General features: G+C 37.3%; 1 protein-coding gene across 5 annotated transcripts in view; it reads right to left on the bottom strand.

Moving 5' to 3' along the window:
* Nucleotides 1-21,853, bottom strand: part of UBE2E3 (ubiquitin conjugating enzyme E2 E3) — a 91,077-nt gene extending 69,224 nt beyond the window's left edge. Inside the window, exons 1-3 of one of the 5 annotated variants that reach the window (XM_021076034.2) lie at nt 21,665-21,853; nt 19,986-20,204; nt 18,167-18,217 (exon numbers count right to left, since the gene is read on the bottom strand). In XM_021076034.2, the coding sequence (XP_020931693.1) occupies nt 18,167-18,217; nt 19,986-20,179 (245 nt within the window). In that variant the 5' untranslated portion in view covers nt 20,180-20,204; nt 21,665-21,853. Of the gene's footprint in view, nt 1-18,166; nt 18,218-19,985; nt 20,205-20,640; nt 21,604-21,664 lie in introns of those variants that run through there. The other 4 variants (XM_021076031.2, XM_021076032.2, XM_021076033.2 and 1 more) reach the window with 4 other exon arrangements.
* Between the last annotated feature and the right edge of the window lie 332 nt (nt 21,854-22,185).

Here is a 22,185-nt window from a genome sequence, read left to right as displayed (position 1 = left end):
GGAAAGCAAGAAAAAAAAAAGAATTAAAACCAAGAGCGGGAGGAAAGTTCCCGTCATGGCTAAGTGGTTAATGAATCCTACTAGGAACCATGAGGTTGCGGGTTCAGTCCCTGGCCTTGCTCAGTGGGTTAAGGACCCGGCGTTGCTGTGAGCTTTGGTGTAGGTTGCAGACGTGGCTCAGATCTGACACTGCTGTGGCTCTGGTGTAGGCCAGTGGCTACACCTCCGATTAGACCCCTAGCCTGGGAATCTCCATATGCCACGGGAGAAAAGGCAAAAAGACAAAAAAAATAAAAATAAAACCAACAGTTGGAGTTCCAGCCATGGCTCTAAGGTTAACGAACCTGAGTAGTATCCATGAGGATGCAGGTTCGACCCTTGGCCTCACTCAGTGGGTTAAGGATCCTGCATTGCTGTGAGCTGTGGTGTAGGTCACAGATGTGGCTTGGATCCTGCATTGCTGTGGCTGTGGCATAGGCCAGCAGCTATAGCTCTGACTCAACCCCTAGCCCAGGAACTTGCATATACGTCGGGAGCGGCCCTAATGAAGACAAATGAAAAAAACCTGAACTACAAGTTGATGTTTTTTACAGGTGTACAACATAGTAATTCTCAAATTTTTAAAGGTTACATTCCATTTACAGTTAATATAAAATATCGGTTATATCTTTGTGTTATACAATATATCCTTGTAGCTTATTTTGCACCCAATAGTTCTCCTACCCTTATGCTGCACCTCCTGCCTAGTAACCACTAATCTGTCCTCTGTATATGTGAGTCTGTTTCTCTCCATTTTTTTTTTTTTTGTTATAACATATTACGTATTTCCTGAAATGGTAAATAATTTTTCTTCTTTAGCCTACTGCTATGACATGTCAGAGGGCTGGGAAATGACATTCTTCATAGTCTTGCAATGAATTTCCTTTGTTTGAGGGGTACTAGTCTCTTATAATAAATGAATTCTATTTATTTCCACAGTTTTAATACTTTTGTTCAACAATGAGATTAGACAATTGTGGCAGTGCTTGGAGATTTAGGTCACATTTGCCCCAAAACATGTTTAAGGACCGTAGTTTGTCATCTTTTCCTATGCTGTAAAATAAAAGATAACATGGGGAGTAGCTACCATTTGGAAGTTTAAAACATCTGTACATCTAAAGAAAAGTATTAAAAATACAAAGTATAAATATTTTTATTAAAGTATAGTTGCTTTAAAATGTTGTGCCCATTTCTGCTGTAAAACAAAGTGACTCAGTCATATACACATAAATTCTTTTTTTATATTATTTTCCATCATGGTTTATCCCAGGAGATTGGATAGAGTTCCCTAACCTGCACAGTAGGACCCCACTGTTTATCCATTCTAAATGTAATAGTTTGCATCTACTAACCCCAAACTCCCAGTCCATCACTCTACCTACTCCTGGGCAACCACAAATCTGTTCTCAATGGTCCTAAGGATGTTTGAAGACAGGTTCATTTGTGCCATATTTTAGATTCCACATATAACTGATATCATATGGTATTCATCTTTCTCTTTCTGACTTACTTCACTTGGTATGAGAATCTCTAGTTGCATCCATGTTGCTGCAAATGCCATCATTTCGGGTTTTTTATGGCCGAATAGTATTCCACTCTATATATGTACTACATCTTCTTAATCCATTCATCTGTTGATGGACATTTAGATTGTATCCATGTCTTGGATATTGTGAATAGTGCTGCAATGAACATAAGGGTGCATTATCTTTTTCAATTACAGTTTTTGTCTAAATATATACCCAGGAGTGGGAATGCTGGATCATATGGGAGGTCTATTTTTAGTTTTGAGGAACCTCCGTACTGTTTTCCACAGTGGTTGTACCGATTTACATTACCACCAACAATGTAGGAGGATTCCCTTTTCTCCACACCCTCTCCAGCATTTGCTACTTGTAGACTTATTAATGATGGCCATTCTGACGAGCATGAGGTAGTAACTCATTGTAGTTTTGATTTGCATTTCTCTAATAATTAGTGATGCTGAGCATCTTGTCATGTGCCTGCTGGCCATCAGTATGTCTTCTTTGGAGAAATATATATTTAGGTCTTCTGGCCATTTTTGATTGGGTTGTTTTTGTGTTGTTTGTATATTTTGGAGATTAAGCCCTTGTCAGTTGCATCATTTTCAACTATTTTCTTCCATTCCATAGGTTTTCTTTTTGTTGTTTTTAATGGTTTTCTTTGCTGTGCAAAAGCTTGTAAGTTTGATTAGGAACCACTGGTTTATTTTTACTTCTGTTGCCCCTTGGGAGACTGACCTAAGAAAACAATGGTATGGTTTATGTCAGATAAGATTTTGCCTGTGTTCTCCCCCAGGAGTTTTATGGTGTCTTGTTTTAAGTCTTTAAGCCATTTTGGGTTTATCTTTGTACATGCTGTGAGGATGTATTCTAGTTTCACCGATTTACATGCAGCTGTCCAGTTTTCCCAGTATTACTTGCTGAAGAGACTGTCTTTTTCCCATTTTCTTTTCTTGCCTCCTTTGCCAAAGATTAATTTTGACCATAGGTATCTGGGTTTACTTCTGGGTTCTCTATTCTGTTCCACTGGTCTGCATGTCTGTTTTTGGACCACACTGTCTTGATTACTGTAGCTTTGTAGTATTATCTGAAGTCTGGGAGAATTATGCCCCTTGCTTTGTTTTTATTCCCCCCTCAGGACTGCTTTGACAATTCTGGGTCTTTTATGCTTCAATTTAAATTTTTGTATTATTTGTTCTACTTCTGTGAAAAATGTCATGGGTAACTTGATAGGGATCACATTAAATTTGTAGATTGCTTTGGGAAGTATGACCATTTAAACGATATTAATTTTTTCAATCCAGGAGCATGGGATATCTTTCCATTTCTTTGAATCCCCTTTAACTTCCTTTTTAACGTTTCATAGTACTCAGCACATAAATCTTTCATCTCCTTGGCCAGCTTTATTCCTAGGGTATTTGGGAGGGAGGACAATTTTAAAAGGTATTTTATTTTTACCTTCCTTTTGTAATATTTTATTGTTAGTATACAGAAATGCAACTGATTTCCAAATGTTAATCTTATATCCTGCTACTCTGAATTCATTTATCAGATTGAGTAGCTTTTGTGTAGAGTCCTTAGAGTTTTCTCTGTAATATAAGCATCATGTCATCTGCATAGAGCGACAATATTACCTCTTCTCTTTCAATCTGCCTATTTTTATTTCTTTTTTTGTTTGATTTCTGGAGCTAGGACTTCCACTACTATGTTGAATAAAAGTGGTGAGAGTGGGCATCCTTGTTTTATTTCAAATTTTAGCAAGAAGGCTTTCAGCTTTTCTCAGTTGGGTATTATACTGGCCATGGGTTTGTCATAAATGGCTTTTATGATGTTGAGATATGTTCCCTCTATATCCACTTTGGTAAGAGTTACCACCATGAATGGACGTTGAATTCTAGCAAATGCTTTTTCTGTATCTACTGAAATGATCATGTGGTTTTTGACTTTCCTTTTGTTAACGTGGTGTATATTACACTGATTTGCACATGCTGAACCATCCTTGTGAACCTGGAATGAATCCCACTTGGCCGTGGTGTGTGATCTTTTTAATGTTAAAGTATAAATTTTTAAGGTTATTTTACAAATAATTCATTCCATGTTTTCAAATGAATCATCCTCTGTTGATTATCTTAAGATAATTTTTTTTTTACATAAAAACAGTGAAATTTAGGGATGTCTCTGTTGCTTTTTGTTTTTTCACTATCTTCCTCCAAAGTTCATCTTTTTAAATGCTGATTTACTTCTATTTTCGGCTGTTTGCACTAAAATTTCATGCCCTCATTAAGTCATTAGCTATACACACATACATATCATACATGTACACGCATGGCCCTAATGTTTAGCAGACTCCTTCCACACACTTTTACCAATACTTTTGTATTTTGACACAGGCAGTCAAAGTATACAGGGTGCTTATGTTAAGAAATAGCTAGCCATTAAAAATCAAGAACCACAATATTAACTGTTCTTTTCCAACTTCATAGAGAAAAGTGGTATTTCATTATTTCCCCTGCTCCTTCCAACTCTCTTCATCCCAACAAAAACCATAAGCCTCAGAGCACTATTTCTCAAAAAACTGATTAGAGTGCAGCTAGTACTTGAATCCCAAGCCATGCTTCTCAAAATGCACATTTTCAGGCCACCCTTGGACTACAAAATTAGAATATCTTCTTTGGATAATAGCTGATTATAAGATTCCCTTGATTCACCAAGCCTAACCAGAACACTTCCCACATACAGCATCAAGGTAAGGTAATCCTACAATTTTTCATACTAACTTGGATACTTCTGAAAGTGAAAAGAAACACTATTAACAATTACACCAAGACAAAAGATATAAACCAGGATGTATGGTCAAAGTAGGGCTCCTGTGGTATGCCACACCTGAGAATTTGACTAGTTTCAGAAGTACTTTCAACTAAAGAGTTCATTAACATTCTCCTAAAATGTAATGCAAGAGAATTATACTAAGAGCTGAAAATACAAAGAAACAAGATCCTTCCCAATTCTGGTGCCCAATTCAAGTGGGAAGAATGGGCACATGACAAGAGGCGGTAAATAGAGAATAAATAATATGGAAGTCTCTCAAAAGAGAGATGTGCAGGAAAGGCTTCACAAGGATGTAGGATTTGAAATAAGCCTGAAAGGAACACTACTGTTTGGTGGATGAAAGCCATTCTAGGCAGTAAGAGAAAGTAAATAAAGATGTAGAGCCCAGAAAATCCATGTCACTTACACCCAGGGGTGGGAAATAGACTGCTTTTTCTAGAGCATACCTTTTATACATAATAGAAGATAAAAATAAAGATTAGAGCCAAAGGCAAAAATCTTGATGGACAACCACTAAGATGTCTGAAAGCATTCCGTAATCAAAAAGCATCTCTGACACAACGTGGCATGAGTGTTGAGGGATGATGAGAAGGGATAAAAGACACAAAGGTGAAGAAAGAATACATACCACACAAAGAAGGAAATACTAAATAGTAAAGAACAGTAATCAGGAGAAAGGAGACATTTTGGGAATGTCAAAAAGAAGTTGAAAGAGATATAAGAAAATAGGCATGAAAAAGACATTAAAAATAAATCATATGACAACTAGATTATCAAATAGCTTTTTAAAATAAAACAGAAGAGGAAAAGCCAGATAACACAAAGATGAAAGAAATACAAGACAGAAAAGTGAAAATGTGGCCACATATATGCTCAGTTAACTCAAGATAAATGGGAAACCAGACAGTGGATAAGAAAAGATGACAGAATTGAAAGGACTTTAAAAAAAAAAAAAAAAAAAAACTCTCAAAAATAAGATTAGGGGAATTAGAGACTGTAGACAAATGAAAATGAAAGGTTCAGTTTGAGGCAATGGGCTAGCGGAAAAATCCTGTTAAGAGCACTGATTTTCCTATAAATAAAATCAAATTCATTGATAATAAAAAGTTCAAAGGAGTATACAGAGACACATATTTGCCAGAGAGTGTGTATATGTACATGTTAAGCTCATGCACAAAGCTTAAATTTAGTATAAGATTTCAGAGTTTGGGGGAGGTGTAAAAAAGTAAAATGCTAGAATATGAAAATATCTATTTTTGCATGTAAGACAATTACATATGCCGTAAAAATCATATATGTTTGGTCATGATAGATTTTACAGAAGTCTATTATACACTACCTCTAGCAATGCTATACAAGTATTTTTATTACAACATTATGTTTGGCTACCATTACAATGTGGAATCTAGCACAGTAATTTGCAACTGGAAATAACTCCTCTTCCACCCAAGACATTTGGAAATAGGAGGAGATGGTTTCTGATGGCCACAATATTGAGAGGCCTTACCAGCTTTATGTCAGCAAAGATACCCAGTGTCTTCTAAGGTAAAGCACAGCCCAGTCCAGAATTTAATTCTTGTGATAAACTGATTCTGATAAAGGTCTTTGCATCCAACTTGATCCACTTTAGTTCAGAACTTAAAAACAGATCTATAGTTCTAATAAAGATATTTCAATTATGCTAATGCTCGGACCTTAATTATCCCTTGACAAATGATGAAGAGGTGGCTAGGAACAGGTCAGATATTTAAAACAGTATTCAGTTTTCAAAATAATACCTAGGGCAACGGTTAAGTTGAAAAACATGAATTTGTATTACTTTATCACCAGAAATGTCCATGCAACTTTTATACACCCAAAGTTTCCTAAGGCAAAGCAATTTAAGTTGAAGTTGACTTAAAATTAAGATGGTCTATAAGGATTATAGTGTCAATATTCTACAGTACTGCAATGGACTGAAAAATAACAAATGAGTTCACAATGAGTCTGAAAAGAATACTATGAAACCAACTCATTATTTGAAAAGGAAGAAAAAAGTAAATCTGATAAACAAGGGTAAAAATTAAGCATGTATCCTGACTTCACTAAGTTACCAGATCAGAATAGAAGATGTGGATAAGTTTCTCTTTAGAGATGTATTCCAATGGCTCCAGGTATCACAAAAAGACAATCAGATCTTATGTGTTTACTGAAAGAAAAGCTCACTACCACCTATGAAGAAATATTGTCAAAAGAAAAGGGAGGAAGGGGTAATCAATCCTAAATTGGAACAAGCCTCTTGACCTAACTCCCAAAGTTATAGGAAATGTGAACACAAAGAAAGATATTAAACTATGCCATAAGAGTGCAATGAGCAAAATCCAGACTCAGATTAGAAGATACAAAAAACATATCAACCAATCACAATGTGACTTATTTGGATACTGAATCGAATTAGTTGTGAGGAGGAAAGGCAGACAACCCTGAGATATTTGTAAATCTGAACAATGACTAATTTAGAAATTTTGTTATTTTTAGATGTGTTAATAACACTGTGGTTAATAACACTGTGTAAAAGAGGTCCTTATCTTTCGAAAATGCATACTGAAATATCTGTTCTTTAAAAATGTAGACAAAATGATGCCTGAGATCTGCTTCAGTGTAATATGGGAGGGTGAAATGGCTGGGGTTACAAAATGGAATAAGATTGGTCAAGGGTGAAAATTACTGAAACTGAGAGACCACTACATGGGTGTTCATCACACTAGTCTATCTACGTCTGTATACACGTCAAGTTCTTCATAATAAAGTTATTTAAAAAAAATTTAAAAACCTCAACAGAGGGAAAAGCAATCATTTGCAACATGTTTATCTTAAGGCTTATAAAAGAACAAAATGAATACTTGGCATAGTCTTCTAATAGATATGGGGATATTAACCATCTGGGAGGATATAATAGAAATGTCTTTAAAAATTTTAAACAGACACTGATGTAAGAAAATCTAAAAGTACACTAGTTAAAACTGTCATTGAATTCCACCCTAAGTTTGTGTTCAAACCCTTCAAATGTTACATTTTCCCTCTTTGTGACAGCAGGTAAATTTACTACAAATATATATATAAAACAAATCCAACAAATACTACCAATACCCTCAGAAACAAGTGTGAAACAAAAATAAAACCATAAAGCCAAGGTCTTATGATGCCCTCTATATTTTGTTGTTGCTACTGTTTAAATTGAGAAGACTACAGAAAGCAGTAGGAAGCCATAAAAAACATGTAGCCGCAATCTTCTAAGATCGATTCTCTTGGGGACTTTAAATAAATGGATTCTTGACCTACTAAAATTTAATGTTAAAAAAATGATCCATTTGTAAAGGGCCTATAAGATTGTAAATGGCGAAACAAACTACAAATAACCACCCTCAGAAAGGGAATGAATGGTGTTTATAAAAAGCGAGTCTCATGGATGTAAAGGGAGAATCATCATGATTTATAAGTAAAGGAAAATAAAATAAAAAGGTAACAAAATTCATGTTTCCCTAGGCCTTTCACTCAGACCAAAACATGTGGAGCTATATTCCCAAAAGCAATTTCAGACTAGAGATGTCTTTATTTTTCCCCAGACAAGCGAGAAGTTAAACAGAATGACAAAGTATATTTACTCTGGGACAATGAAGCAGCAAAGAAACTTCAGAATGGTATAAATGGTGCAAATCTCTCCAAAACAGGCAGACTAAACCTTAGACAATAAATGAATACTGGCAATATTGCAGTCCCTTTCAAAGTTCTATCTGCTGCAAATAACCATAAAATTAAGGTTATATACACCAAGGACCAAATAGAGGAGGCTTGGATTTTTAAAAGTTTAATAACTAGAAATTTGACCCTCTTGCTATTACTTAGGTTAATCATGTCTTACTGGCCTGCACATCTAACACAGGTGTTAAAAACAAGCTTATGCTGTTTCTTCTCTATACCCTTATAAAACTGATGAAATGCCAACAGAAAAGAAACATCTGAAAATTTTAGAATTTAACTTTAATATTGCATTTAGACAAGAAGCAAGACACAGACTTGACTCACAAAATTCATTAGTTTCCTCAAGCTAAAATGAACTATATAAACCTAGCAGGTCACACTGGAAACATTAAGTCTGTTTTGCCAAGTGGACCAGCTTCTCTTCCAAAGAGACTCCCAGGGAAAAAAAAAAAAAAAAAAAAAACAAGCCCTCATATCATTATCTAGGAATATATCTGTATAAATTCACAGATTTAAGAAAAACAGTGCTTAAATAAACTATGAAACTATATAAAACAAAACAAAGAGAGATCTAAAATAAAGGAAAATTTCCATAAAAAGTCAGATCTGGTATCAGGATTAAAAAATAACAAGTACACATGTTGCTGAGGAATCAGCATTAAAATACTTCTAAAATCCTTTGTGATTGGGGCTTTTCCCCATAAAGCTAGAAATTGTATCTGTAGTGAGATGTTTTTCCCAACTTCAAAGCAATTCATAGACATAGACCGCTTCACAATACCCCAGAGAAAAAAGCTGAGGTAGATTTAAAGCCATTTCTTTACCCAAAGAAAAGCCTTACTACACAAGGAATTACAAGCCAGAGAACAAAGATTTGCTTTTTCGTTATGATCACATTCAATCCCTGACCTTCTTCCTTACAAGGAAAAAGAATAGGCAAGAGAGCTGGCAACTTGGGGAAAGTTCCCTGAAAAGAAAATGCTTCTGAATGATTAAAAAAAAAAACAAAACTGGAGTTTCCATTATGGCTCAGCATGTTATCCAGGACAATGTGGGTTCAATCCCTGGCCCTGCTCAGTGGGTTAAGGATCCAGCACTGCTGTGAGCTGCAGTGGAGGTCACGGATGTTGCTTGGAACTGGCATTGCTGTAGCTGCGGCACAGGCCGGCAGCTGTGGCTGCAGCTCTGATTCAACCCCTAGCCTGGGAACCTCCATATGCTGCGGGTATGGCCCTAAAAACATGAAAAAAAAAAAAAAACACCCAACAACTAAGGCAGACCTACCACCCCCAAGCCAAAGAAGGAAACTGTTCTTTCTCCAACTGGATCTCTCTTGCCAGGTTCTGAAACCATACAGTACTTTGGATCCTTCAAGAGACTATAAGCAAATAAGATATACTAACACTAAGCATGCACTTCTAGACCCATAAACAACTGAATGCTTTTACCAAATTTCTCCAGCAGCATACAAAAGCGTAAGTGCTTACTTTCACATTAAATGTATGCCTAGATTTTTGCCCTGGAGCTGTTATGTATGTATATAAACACTACACATGTAACAACTTTCAGATTAGGTTTTGAAATCTTAACAAGAATGATACTTCATAAGATTGTTTGGGGAATGAAGCAAGATAGAACATTAATAGGCATGATACCATGGAATCCAGTAGTGTCAGGCTGGGTGCTCAATTATTTCCTCTTTCCTCTTTTCTGAAATGAGAGTGAAAGGCACTTACTCATGAAGTATATATCCTTCATATATAGGTAGAGGAACTAATTTTTCTCACTGAATACCCACATGCTCCCCTAGGTTTTCCAGCCACAGTTAGTTGAGGCCATGTGATTAATTCACATCTTACTTCCAGTCCAAAGCACATTAAATTAAAGCCAGAACATGACCCTCTAGCTATCTTGCCTGGACACATGTTCCAAGTGGCAGAGCTACAGGATATAAGCCGCACAGATCCAAGCCAACACATGGAAGAGCTACCCAAGACAGTCCCTGGGCCTACAGTGGACTTCACACGCGTGAGAAATAAACATTTATATGTTCATGTTTTAAGCTTTCTATGTTTTTTGTTAATGCAACACAGCTTAGCAAAATTTAACATATCCTTCTAAAGCCTAACTGTATTCAAATGCTGTTAAGACGAAATGCATACACATAAAAATGGCCAGTCCTGTGTTTAAGTATTAAAGGATATATTCCTTTTTGTGAAACTTTGTATATCCATAACGAATAGAATAATTAAAAGATAATATTGATAGCAAAGTAGAAAAGTAATCCAATATACAAGAATAGCTTAAAAAAAACCTGATACTTATAGTTTTACCTTAAGGAGAAAGAACTCTAAAATCAAGAGCCTAAATTTTTTTCTAGTTAAGCATACAATTAAAAAGAAAAAAGTAATGATCCAAAAATAACAACTGAGGAACTAAAAACAGCTATTAGGAAACAGGTAAATGAAAGAAAAACAGAACAAGACTGTTAATATCCTTTCACCATGCACAAAATAGTTGGTGTCATTTGTCACCGTACAATTCTGGAATCCCAAAGCTCTAAAAATCAAAGGAATAAACTTTAACAAAAATAATTTGGCAGCAACACCAACACGAACTAACATGAAACTATCTGTAGTCTCTATTTATCCCACTTGTATGAACACTCATAGTTTTGGTGTAGAAATATGAATGTGTTTGATTACAGGGTAGTGCCTTAGAACCCACTGGGGGTGTTACAAAAAAAACACAACAAACACATCACATTTCCTTTCTAAAATCTGAATCCACATTCTCAAACACCATTGGCCCTATGGGCCTGAAATAAAAGATTGAGCACTTTTAACAATAATCAAAGTAAATAATCTCTGTATTGTCTCAATGATAAAAATAAAAATCAAATGAAGAGCATGACTGACTAATCTATTTGTAATTCGATGTACTGAATCAAATGAATTTTGATGATTTTCCAATGATATTTCTACTCTATGGTACTTCAATATTCCTATTAGCCACACAGAAACAGTCAGCCTAAAGCTAGTATCATGCAAGGGTATGTAAGTAACTAGCAAGAGACTAGTTAATTAAAAATACTTCTGTAAGTATTATTTCTAGCCTCAATATACCCTAATTTAGCAAGTAACCAAGATAGCCTATAGGTTCACAGAAAACAACACACATGTATCAGATAATATAAGATAAACTATAGCATAAGAGTAGTGGGAGATAGGGATACCAAGTTGAGGAAAGTATAGGAGAATATACTCAGAAAGCATCACTATAAGATAGGAAAACAGTAAAAAGCAAACTATGCAAAAATTAAAAAGGTAATATATTGGAATAAATATTTACTACAGGATTTCTCAACCTCAGCACTACTTCCATTTCAGTCCAGGTAAATCTTTGTGGGTGAGGGCTGACCTAGGGTAGGCACTGAAAGGTATTTAGCAGCACTCCTGACCTCTACTCACTGAATTACCAGTAGTGGCTCCTCTTTCCTCAGTTGTGAAGTCTCTGGGCACTGCCAATTGTCCCACAGACTGAGGGGGGAGGGGATAAGGAGACAAAAATTACCCCTAGTTGAGAACAACCAATCCAGAGGCAGGAGAAATATTAAAAGTTTAAAGATGTTTCTTTTAGATTGTACTCAAATGCCAAACATGTTTCCTGGTCAAAAGCAACATGGGAAGGAAAAAAAAAATCATTTTCAATTTCTCTAGATCTACAAATGGTTTTATTTTATGTATTTATCTTAACTTTGTAGATAGATGAAAACGGCAGATCAAGTTCTCCATTCTCAATCAGAATGCCCTCACACACTCTAAGCAACAATGGCTTGTTTACTTTTTTTTAACAGCCCACACCTGCAGCATATGGGATTCCTGGCTACTGGTCGAACTGAGCTGCAGCTGAGACCTACACCATAGCCAGGGCAACACCAGATCCAAGCCGCACCTGCAACGTATGCCACAACTTGCAGCAACATCAGAGCCTTGACCTGAACAAGGCCAGGGAGCAAACCCACATCCTCAGAGAGACAACACTGGGTCTATAAGCCACTAAGCCACAATGGGAACTCCTGCTGACTTTCTTATAACTAAACATATCCATCTTTGTTATAGGAACTTATTCGCGGAGGAAATAAGGGACCAACTGGTCACCTACAGAAAGGAACAAAACAATTTAGGAGTCTTGTATGTAGATGCAAAGTAACCACAAAACTTTTTAAATGCACAATTTTCACCCACTTTGTGATTACATTATCTGCATTGAACTTAAATAGATCTCTAATAAAAATGTGACCTTTCAGGGGTGGAGAATATCACTTTCAATGACATCATTCTTTTGGAAAAAAACTTTTAGTCACAACAGTAGTGAGTCCTTCTGCTACACTGGCATATATGAGGGAAATAGTCTCACTGTGAATCAATTTCCTTTTATAATAAAAATGGTAGCCAAATATATCTGAATAACCATATAAAAATTACAATGATGAAAAAGTAAAAAATATAGGAGTTCCCATCGTGATTCAATGGTAACAAACTCGACTAGGATCCATAAGGATGCCAGTTTAATCCCTGGCATCGCTCATGAGGTTAAGGATCCGGTGCTGCCGTGAGCTGTGGTGTACGTCACAGACATGGCTTGGATCCTGCACTGCCATGGCTGTGGCCGTGGCTGGCAGCTACAGCTCCAATTCAACCCCTAAGCTGGGAACTTCCATATACCGCGAGTGTGTCCCTAAAAAGGAAAAAAAAAAAAAAAAAAAGATCAGATTAGGTATTTAATTTTCTCCAATCCAGCCATTATTTCACCTAGAATTTCTATTCCTTCAATTTATTTATTAATTTAATAAATCCTCACATGCAAAGCACTATGTGAGGATACAAAGATGCTTAAGACAATCCTCCTTTCAAAATAACACTAACTCTTGTAGAAGACAGATGAACAAGTAAATAATTACAGTACATAGCATTAACACACTGGATTGTGTATTAAGCTGTGTTGAAGCAACTATTAGCTTACTGAAAAATGAAATATCGTTTAAAATTATCAGTAATGTCCAAGTACCAAGAAAAATCCTCACGATTTTTGAGATTTAGGCTGATGCCAAAATTTAACTAGTAATAAGAAGAATTATCTCTTGGTAGCTGACCACAGTAGAGTAGGATGCAAAACACTTTCAGTCAAAGTAGTTCTGTACTTCTCTGTTTCACAAATCAAGTAAGATTTAATTTTTATAAAAAGGTAGTTACAGGATTTTTCAAGCATTGAAAATAAAAGGATCAGATGATTAACGATACAATTTTGTTTTATAAAATAGGGTACCTTCCTGTAGCACACACTAATATAAGCAATAACAATAAATGTATAAAAGAAAAAGCAATCTATTCATATGTGTAAGAGGGTTTTTTAAACCAAGTATTGTATAAGCAACCAGCAAAGCTGTGTAGCTATTACATGTTATTCTGATGACCCGCCTTCATATACCTATTAGAAAAGGCTCCCCAAATCTCTCCTTAGATCACAGAGAAGCAAAGAATCCTATGTTTAGATAACAGATATATTATATCAATTCAGAATCTAAATTTTACAAACACTGATATAATCTCATTCTCAGTAAAACTACAAATTCTTATAATGGAATATTTAAAAGGGAAAACATAACTATCGCTATTATTTTAAAATGTTTTATTATAATTCACTGGACAATCAGAACATTTTCTATTGAATTAAATATCATTGACCGTAAGCACATTCCTTTAAAGGGATATACTATTTAACTTTGCCCAATGTTCTTAGGTTCATTTTCATTTTTTATTCACGTTCCAAAGTGCCTCTTTTACTAACATCAAAAAACAGCTGCTTGATATATTCTCAATAATCATTTACTTAATTATTAAATTAATAGGTGCAGAATTAAGATGAAATTATTCCTATAGTAGGATGCTGATGCAGTAAAAAAAAAAAAAAAAAATGACAACAAATATGAGAGCATACTGCTAAACTAGCTCTTTAACCATGCTATGGCCACTTTACTGACCCAATTACACTGTTAAAAAAATTAAAATATGTTAATTCATCTACTCACAACAACAACAAAAAAAAGAAAGTGGGTATTGGGGGTATCACTTTAATCTCCATTATACACCTAAGAAACTGAAAGACAGAAATAGCCCATAACCTATCTAAGGTAACACAGTTAATAAGTGCCAGAGCAAGGATTTGAACCCTCACAGCACAGATCCAGTATCAGTGCTTTTCAAATCTTAATATACATACAATTCACCAGGGAATGCTAATAAAATTCAGATCCCAATTCAGTACTTCTGCAGTGGGGAAGGCAAGATTCTGCATTTCTAAAAATCTCACCCGTGATGCAAATACTGCTGGTCTGAAGATCACCCTGAGAAGCAAAGTTCTATCTTCCCTAGAAATGGTGCAGAGCGGTGGTAACCCTTAAAAGGAGGTAGAGCTCATCCACAATTAGACAATTAGGCTTATGAGTAAAACAGGGTTTGTCAACTTCTGGTCTAGAACTTAACTGCTGCTTCTGTTAATTTTTTTTAAAAAAGAAGAAAATTAGCAAAATTTGCAAGCATTATAGTAGCTACTTTCAGATTTTACACATTAATACTATAACTTGATAATGTAACACATCCCTCCCAATAAGGCCTTTCTAACATTCAAATACTATTTACAAATGTCCCTGACTAGCCACCTTAACATATATTCAACCTGAACATATTAAAGAATATTTTTAAAGCATATTTTTGTACTTTCTCAGATATGGAAAGAATCAGAACCTGAGTTAAAAATCCAGCACCTTTCTAAACTTTTGCCACATGTCAAGTGGTAACTAAGAGGACAAGGACACCCTTTGGGAAGGAGATATAAATGTCTAAACAGGACATCACTCAATTCTAGTCAATAACTTTCTCTAAAAACAGATAAGGAAATGTACATAATACAATTTCCCTTCATCCTCACTGGTCTATCAACTGCTTATATTGTAATCGAGAATACATAAAGAATATAAATTGAAGTTAGGATTATATCCCTGTGTTTAGAATGCTTTGGCCTAAAGCACTCCAATACTTAAAAACTGAAATGCCATCAAATCACTGGAAATAACACTTTACCAAACTTTCATACTATCAGGAAAAGAAATATCAATACTTTTAAAATATACTCAAACATGTTTAAAGCCACACACTTAATTCAACAATTAAATCTTTCCTATGATCACCTTGAGTGTATACATATTAGACACAGCTATATAATAACTAAAGAATATTTTATTAATTGGACACCAGAAGGGATTTAAGAAAAATCTTAAGTCTGAGTAATTTTGGTTTGGTTGAGTTTTCATGTATTTCATTCAAGTTTTTCCTGAATGTACACAGATATACCTTACAATTCTTCCCTGAAGAATTACATGTCACAGACTTGACAAGTTCATAAAAATCACATTCAAAACCTTAATGGCATTCTGATTAACTACAAATGAAAAGTCAAAACAATTAAGCTTCATAGCTTTCAGGCAATATGAATTCATATATTCTAGAATTATTAATATAGAATCCCACTTTTAATTATAACATAAATTAATAAATTTAAACTGTACAACCACTATAAAGCTAAAATTCTCACCGATGCACCTGTGAATTACAAGGACACCATAGGTATATATCTGACACAAAGATGAATATATAACACAAATTTGGAAACTTGTCAAAATCCTAGCATGCCTCCACTAAATCCTCAATATTCCAAATTCCTGCTCAAGGACAAGGACTAGATCTTTCACCCAAAAGAATCCAAAGACTTATAGTAAAACACACAAAGCACGTGGATATTTTACTTGTCTGGAATATGAAAGAAGACTGTCCCTAAACTAATAAAAAATACTTCTCCAATCCCACACTAAGACAAATAATTTGTTGTTGTTTTTTTTTTTCTTTAATCACTCACACAGTCATAAAGAAACTCATATATTACAGGAACCAGAGAAGTGAAAGATGCTATTTGCAATAGTTACAAGCTGGGAAGAGGGAAAGCACAGATGATGTATTCTGAGTTAATGCTTACAAGCAAGCTCAAAGGTTTACTATTTCACTATTATTTCACCTAAATGTGAAGCATTATTTCATGGACTGAAAGGAAATCTGGCATATGAAGAGAAAAATAAAAATAAGTTAAACTTTCTATCTCCAAGAAAGACTACTTCCTCTAAAATAATCCTCAGTGACCTTGTGGCAACATTCCTGGGTTAAACATGTAAAGCATATTTCTTCAGCAACTGCAACACTAAGCTACTGCTCAGAGGGCATTCAACACATGTGTACTGGGCTTGCTAGATTTAAACAACTACCCTACTTTGTGCCATTTGCAGAAAATCAACAACAAAAAAAAACCTTTAAAAAAGTCTGACCTTACATGCAATTTTAAAACATTTAAGAGTTTTGAATTGATAGATCTTTATATCTTTTATGATGAGAAATACCGAATACACTCTGCAAGTTAAGTGATTCTTCCAGAGAGCAAATTTAACTTGACCTCCCTAAACAGCTACAGATTTGACACACCATTTAGAAGCCTGGAAGGAAATACTTCGACTTATTTATTCTCTAAAGCAATACTGTTCAACAGAAACAAAATGTAAGCCACATATGTAATTTTAAATTGTCTAAATGCCACATTAAAATGGTAAAAATGCAAAATTATTTTTAAAACATTTCATATAACCCAACATATCAAAAATATTATTTTCAATATGTAATTTTTTTTGAAAATCAATAAGCTATTTTACACTTTCTTCTTCAAACTAAGTTTTCAAAATCTGATGTGTATTTCACATTTACAGCACATCACATTTCGGTCTACAACTGAAAATCTGGACAGCACAACTCTTTAATACTCTGATATCTGTCATCCTACTATCTGTTTAAAATCAGTTTATTTACATTCAGATTTCCTTTCTGAACTGAAATGGCTGATTACAAATAAGGATCAGATCACCTTATCGAAGGAACCAGTTCACACTCAAAAAGAAGCAATTGGATTATACTCTATTATATCTCAAGCAGACTTCAGAAGTAGGTCCGATCATCACAAGCAAACACATCGTGCAACAAATATATAGGTAAGACTAGAAAACATTTTCATATCAAACCATTTAACAATGTCCTATTTCTAGCAGCCACTCTCCTTTTTTGAGCAAGTATCTCCATGCAAATTATCTACAAGACTGTTTTTCTAAGTTTGATGAATTGTGGAAGCCATACAGTCACTGCTGAAAAACTAAGCAGTAAGATGAATTTAAAAAGAAGTTTCAGGGAAAAATTACCAACCAGTTACTTCCAATATACCTTATACCAACCAACAGTCTTTATTCTACATGAGTTTCACTGAAATGACTTCTTCCCACAAACTTCAATTCATTTACTGCTTTTCATACATATTTCAAGTACCAAAATTACTAAGAATTTTCCCAATTAGACCATCTGGTTAAAATGTAAACAATTTCAACAATGCATTCTCTAGAAAACAACAACTAAAACCATTAGCTTAGCACATAAAATTTGTCTTTAAGGACAGAAACAACTATACTCTTGTTTACTGAATTTACATTTTATAACACCACATTCAGCAATTTCTAAATTTGGAAGGTCAGTTCGGATTGCACACAAGCGGTAACTTTAAAGCTTAGCCAAATTTTAGAAGTTTCTGCAATATACTTCTGAACACATACACTCCATAAAAATATTACAGCAGAACAAAAATCAGCACCATTCAAACTAATCCCAGCAAGAAGCACAAAATCAATAATATTCTTAAATCCCAAATGCATGATACCTGCTCAAGTTTTTTCTCCCATATTTAATTCATCTTAGACAATTTTTGTTTAATCCACTTGCAGAGCTAAAAAGCAAATGAACCTTCTTCTGCAGCACAAATATCTAAGGCTGAAACATGAATCTCTTGATGTTTTTCCACAATGTGAAATTAAAACAACAAAATTTGTTTCTTACCTGCAGTTAGGAGGAGGATCAAGGGTTATTTCAGCTAGCTCCTTCTGAATTCTGTTAGTGAAATGAGAACAGACAAAAAGGATTTGAGAGAGTCTACAGAATAACCGGGGAATTACACTGCCCTCTACCACCATGCAGTTAAATGCAAGGCTGGCTTCGCCTTCAGTAATGCTAACATGGCTGCTTCCTCTTTGTTCTCAGAGGCATAACCCAAATCCCTTAACAGAAACTTTGCAGCTTTTTTTCTCACTTGCTACTGTAAATAAGTAGGACATTTACACCTGATTTGAGAAATAGTCTTCCACTAGTACTCAATAAAAGATATAAAATGCATTTTAAAACACTTTTTACAAAAGAAATTCTCTTTTCAAGCTTATATGCAAATGAGACAAGAAGGGAGGAGGGAAAGCACTAGAATATTTGACAATGACTTCAAGCCACTTTTACCGAGGTGAGAATTAGCCAGCAACTGCAAGAGCACACTAATAATTTGCACAATATTTTATCTGTCAGAAAAAAGTTTGAATTTAGAAATATTTTTACCAGTGAAAAACTTGAAAAGGACTCTGGCATTTTTATTTAACCCAATCTGTTTTCCCTGACCTTAAGTACAGCACTTAAATTTAATAAATTCAGGAGGAGAAGAGGTAATGACAGCCTTGAGGTAAGAGGAAAAAAAAGCAGTTCTCCTATTTTATTCAAATTTAAAATGCTTTCAAAACTTAAGATGTGTTTAATGTTCCTCAACAAGATTACAACAAACTGAAAAGGATTTTAAATTATTTCAATGACCTCTTTCATTTCATAAAATACTCTAGTTAATACTTGATTACTGACACAACAGTAAAAAATTCATAGAAAATTACTACAGCATGCCAACATTTGATCAGCTTTTATATTTTCTTTTTCTTTTGGTTGTGATAAAAAAATGAACAAAATGTCGATACTGCTGAAGGCTGTAGAAACATCTGATGTATAATTCCTAGAATTCATGGATGTTCCACAACTACTACCACTGATGGGAGTCCCATTAACAGAATCTTTTTTTCACCATCACAGATAATATTAATCAACAGGAAACAAATGATCTTTCTCTTATATGCAACAAAATATGTTTCTCCTGCTGTTGAGTATTAGCATGTCAAGCATATCCACAAGTTTTAGAGTGGAGAGGCACTATGGCAAAGTTTTCAATCACCAAGTGCCACCTAAAATGTAAATGGCTGCTTTTCAGTTTTATTTGCCCTCACAAGGACACACGAATATAACCACAGCTTAACTACAAAAAGTAATACCTGGGACATATGACTTAAAGTCAGGTTTGTAAAACTGAAAGTGGACTTAGCGCACAGTTTTTAAGTTTGCTTTCAAATATAGCCAAGGAAGGCCTTGAATTTACAAATTTTCTAGCACACATGATTACTTCTGATCATTAAGTTTCATGGAGAGGCACTGCTGATCTCTAGAAGTGTCAATTTCAATGAAGAAGAAAATGACTCATAAAAAGGAAATATCCTCAATGTACCAGTTAATTTGAGTTGACCAAATTTTCCTTGCCAACTCCTTAAACAATCTGTCAGAGGTTAATCCAATCTCTCTCCAAGGACACTCTCACTGAAGTTACCAAAGTACAGAACAAGTTTGCTTAAAAGCCTAATTCTAGGGAGGTGGCTTATAGACCATCTAAAGAATGACAACTCATTCAAGTACAAATAAAACTGATCAAGAAGGAAGTATTTTTCAACTATTGCTACTGATGTAAAACCAACAAAAGTGTCCAACACAGACAACATGCGTAATCCTTTTTTTCACACATTACCTTTTAGCACTAGTGGATAACTTAGCAGTGGTTTTGCTAGAGAGTTTGGTGTTTTTCTTCTGCTGGGTGGCAGAAGGTTTTCTTTCTTCTTGTTCTTCTGGCTCTGGAGCGGCTGGGTCTCGCTGGTCCGCATCTGAACTACCACTGCTGGTGCTGGGGCTCTCATCATCGGACCTTTGCCGATCACTGGACATCTTGGTGAAGTTATTTCTTGGAAAACTTTTCAATAGAAAAGGGAGAAAGGACAGGTAAGTCTATTAAATAAACCAACAGCATTTTCATCTCTTTATCTTCACCTAAAATCGTATTTTAATGAAAAGACTTCAAAAGTGTTCACACTTATCTCGTCGTAAAGCAAGGTTACAGGGGAGGTGATGGGTCTTACAACGCCAGCGTTCAGGGATTTACGAACTCAAGTTAGAAAACCCACTCACATTTTTTTCCATCCCTTGGACAATCTATCAATTGTCTACTTTCTCAGAAGGCATGAAACAGATTTGCCAGGGAACTTAGGCAACGAGCATTAATAACATATGACACACTGTAAATAACAGATCTTGCTGAAAAATGTTAAAAAGTCACTAATAACGTCTAAATATTTACACGCTGACATTGGTCAAAGCTACCAAATTCCCTTTCCAAGAGGAAAACATACCCTGTTAATCGCCCATATGCTTATTTAAGGTGGCGATTCCTCCTCGGTGCACGTAAGCCTTTAAATACAACACTTAGGAATTTAAAAAATCAACTAACAAGCTGCTCTAGCCGTTTCCACGGCCAGCAGGGAAGATTCATCCGGCCAAGACCGAGCTGCCACCCTGGGAAAAGCAAAATTCAAACTGCACCTTCTGCAAAGCTCCCCATGCCATCAAGGTTCCTCGCTCAATTTTTACATCACGGACCGACATTTTGTCCAAAATAACGAAAAAAAAAATCAGAGGAAAAACAAACAAACAAACAAAGCCCCAAGAAGTGCAACAAATTTCCGCGCCCGCGGAGGCGAGCCGCGGCCGGCGGCGCGGCCACGCAGCTCCGCGGCCCTTTGTGGGGAGGGCCGCGCGGGGGCCGCGGGCAGCGCTCGCCGCGCCGGGCGCCAAGTGATGCGAGCAGCCCGGCCGGCCCCGCCGCGGCTCGCGGACACCGGCGGCGCGGGCGCCCGGCGCGAACAAAGCTGCCCGCCCCCGCCCCCTCCCCCACCGCCGCCGCCGCCCCGGCCGCCCCCCACGCGGCCCCCCGGCCCCGCCGCCTTACCTCGGCCGCCCGCCCGGCCCGCTCGCGCGCCGCTACGGTGTGGGGGAGGGAGAGAGAAAAAAACCCTTCCTTAAGGAAATGGAGGCAGCTGGGGGGGGGAAAGGGGGGGGAGGGAAAAAAAGAAGCCGAGGAGGCTCTGGCCGGGGAGTGTGGAACATTGAAAGTCGGAGGGGGTTGTGCAGTGCCGGGCTCCGGCCGGAGGGTGGCGCCGCCCAGCGCCTTCGGAAAAAAGGGGGGGTGGGAGCTCGGCTGGGCGAGGGCGCGAGCTCCCGGCGAGGCGGAGGGGACGCGGGAGACCCCCGCGCGCTGTGGCCTCCCGCCGCCGCCTCCCGGCTCGGCTCCTCCCGGCCGCGCAGTCAGCAAGTTCCGAGGCGAGCGCGGGGGAGGGGCGGGCGCGGCGGCGGCGCGCGTGCTCGCTCACTGCTTGCCTGGCGAAGGGGCACGCGCCGCCGGCGGGCGCGAGCCTTTCTCGCGCGCTCCCGCGCGCTCTTTCCGCGCCTCCCTTCACCCGGGGGGCGCACGCGTCCGCCCGCGCGCGGCCCGGACAAAGAGCGCGGCGGGGACCCAGCGGGCTGGCCCCTGCCGCCCTTGGCCGCGGAGCGGGTGCCAGAAAAGGCGGGGGCGCGGGCGCCGTCTCGTGGGGCCGCTGTGCCGCGGGGTGGCTTCCGGCCTGAGCCCGCCTCCGGAGCGAGACTGCCCATTGGGCTACCTACCCCGCACGCTGGGCCGGGATCATCCCTGGGGCTGACCTGCAGCCCCACTGCATGTGCAGGGGCCGGCTTGGACCCCAGGGGCCCCAACTTCTGGACTAGCGCCCCGGGTGCGTGGTCGAGAGTCCCCCACTGCCCTAGAAGACTGCAGACTAATGGGTGTCGTTGACGAAGGCGGGCATGCAGGAGGAGGAAAGCTGCCTCTTGCCCCTCGTGTGAGCTAAAAGGGCAACATGGGG

The sequence above is a fragment of the Sus scrofa genome, chromosome 15 (assembly GCF_054392235.1).
Source record: "Sus scrofa isolate SSC_HxYL_T2T_F1_AM1 chromosome 15, Sscrofa_HxYL_maternal_Yorkshire_Landrace_v2.0, whole genome shotgun sequence".
In the NCBI taxonomy this organism is placed as follows: Eukaryota; Metazoa; Chordata; class Mammalia; order Artiodactyla; family Suidae; genus Sus; species Sus scrofa.
Note: the sequence above shows the minus strand (reverse complement) of the source record. Positions and strands in the feature narration are given on the sequence as shown.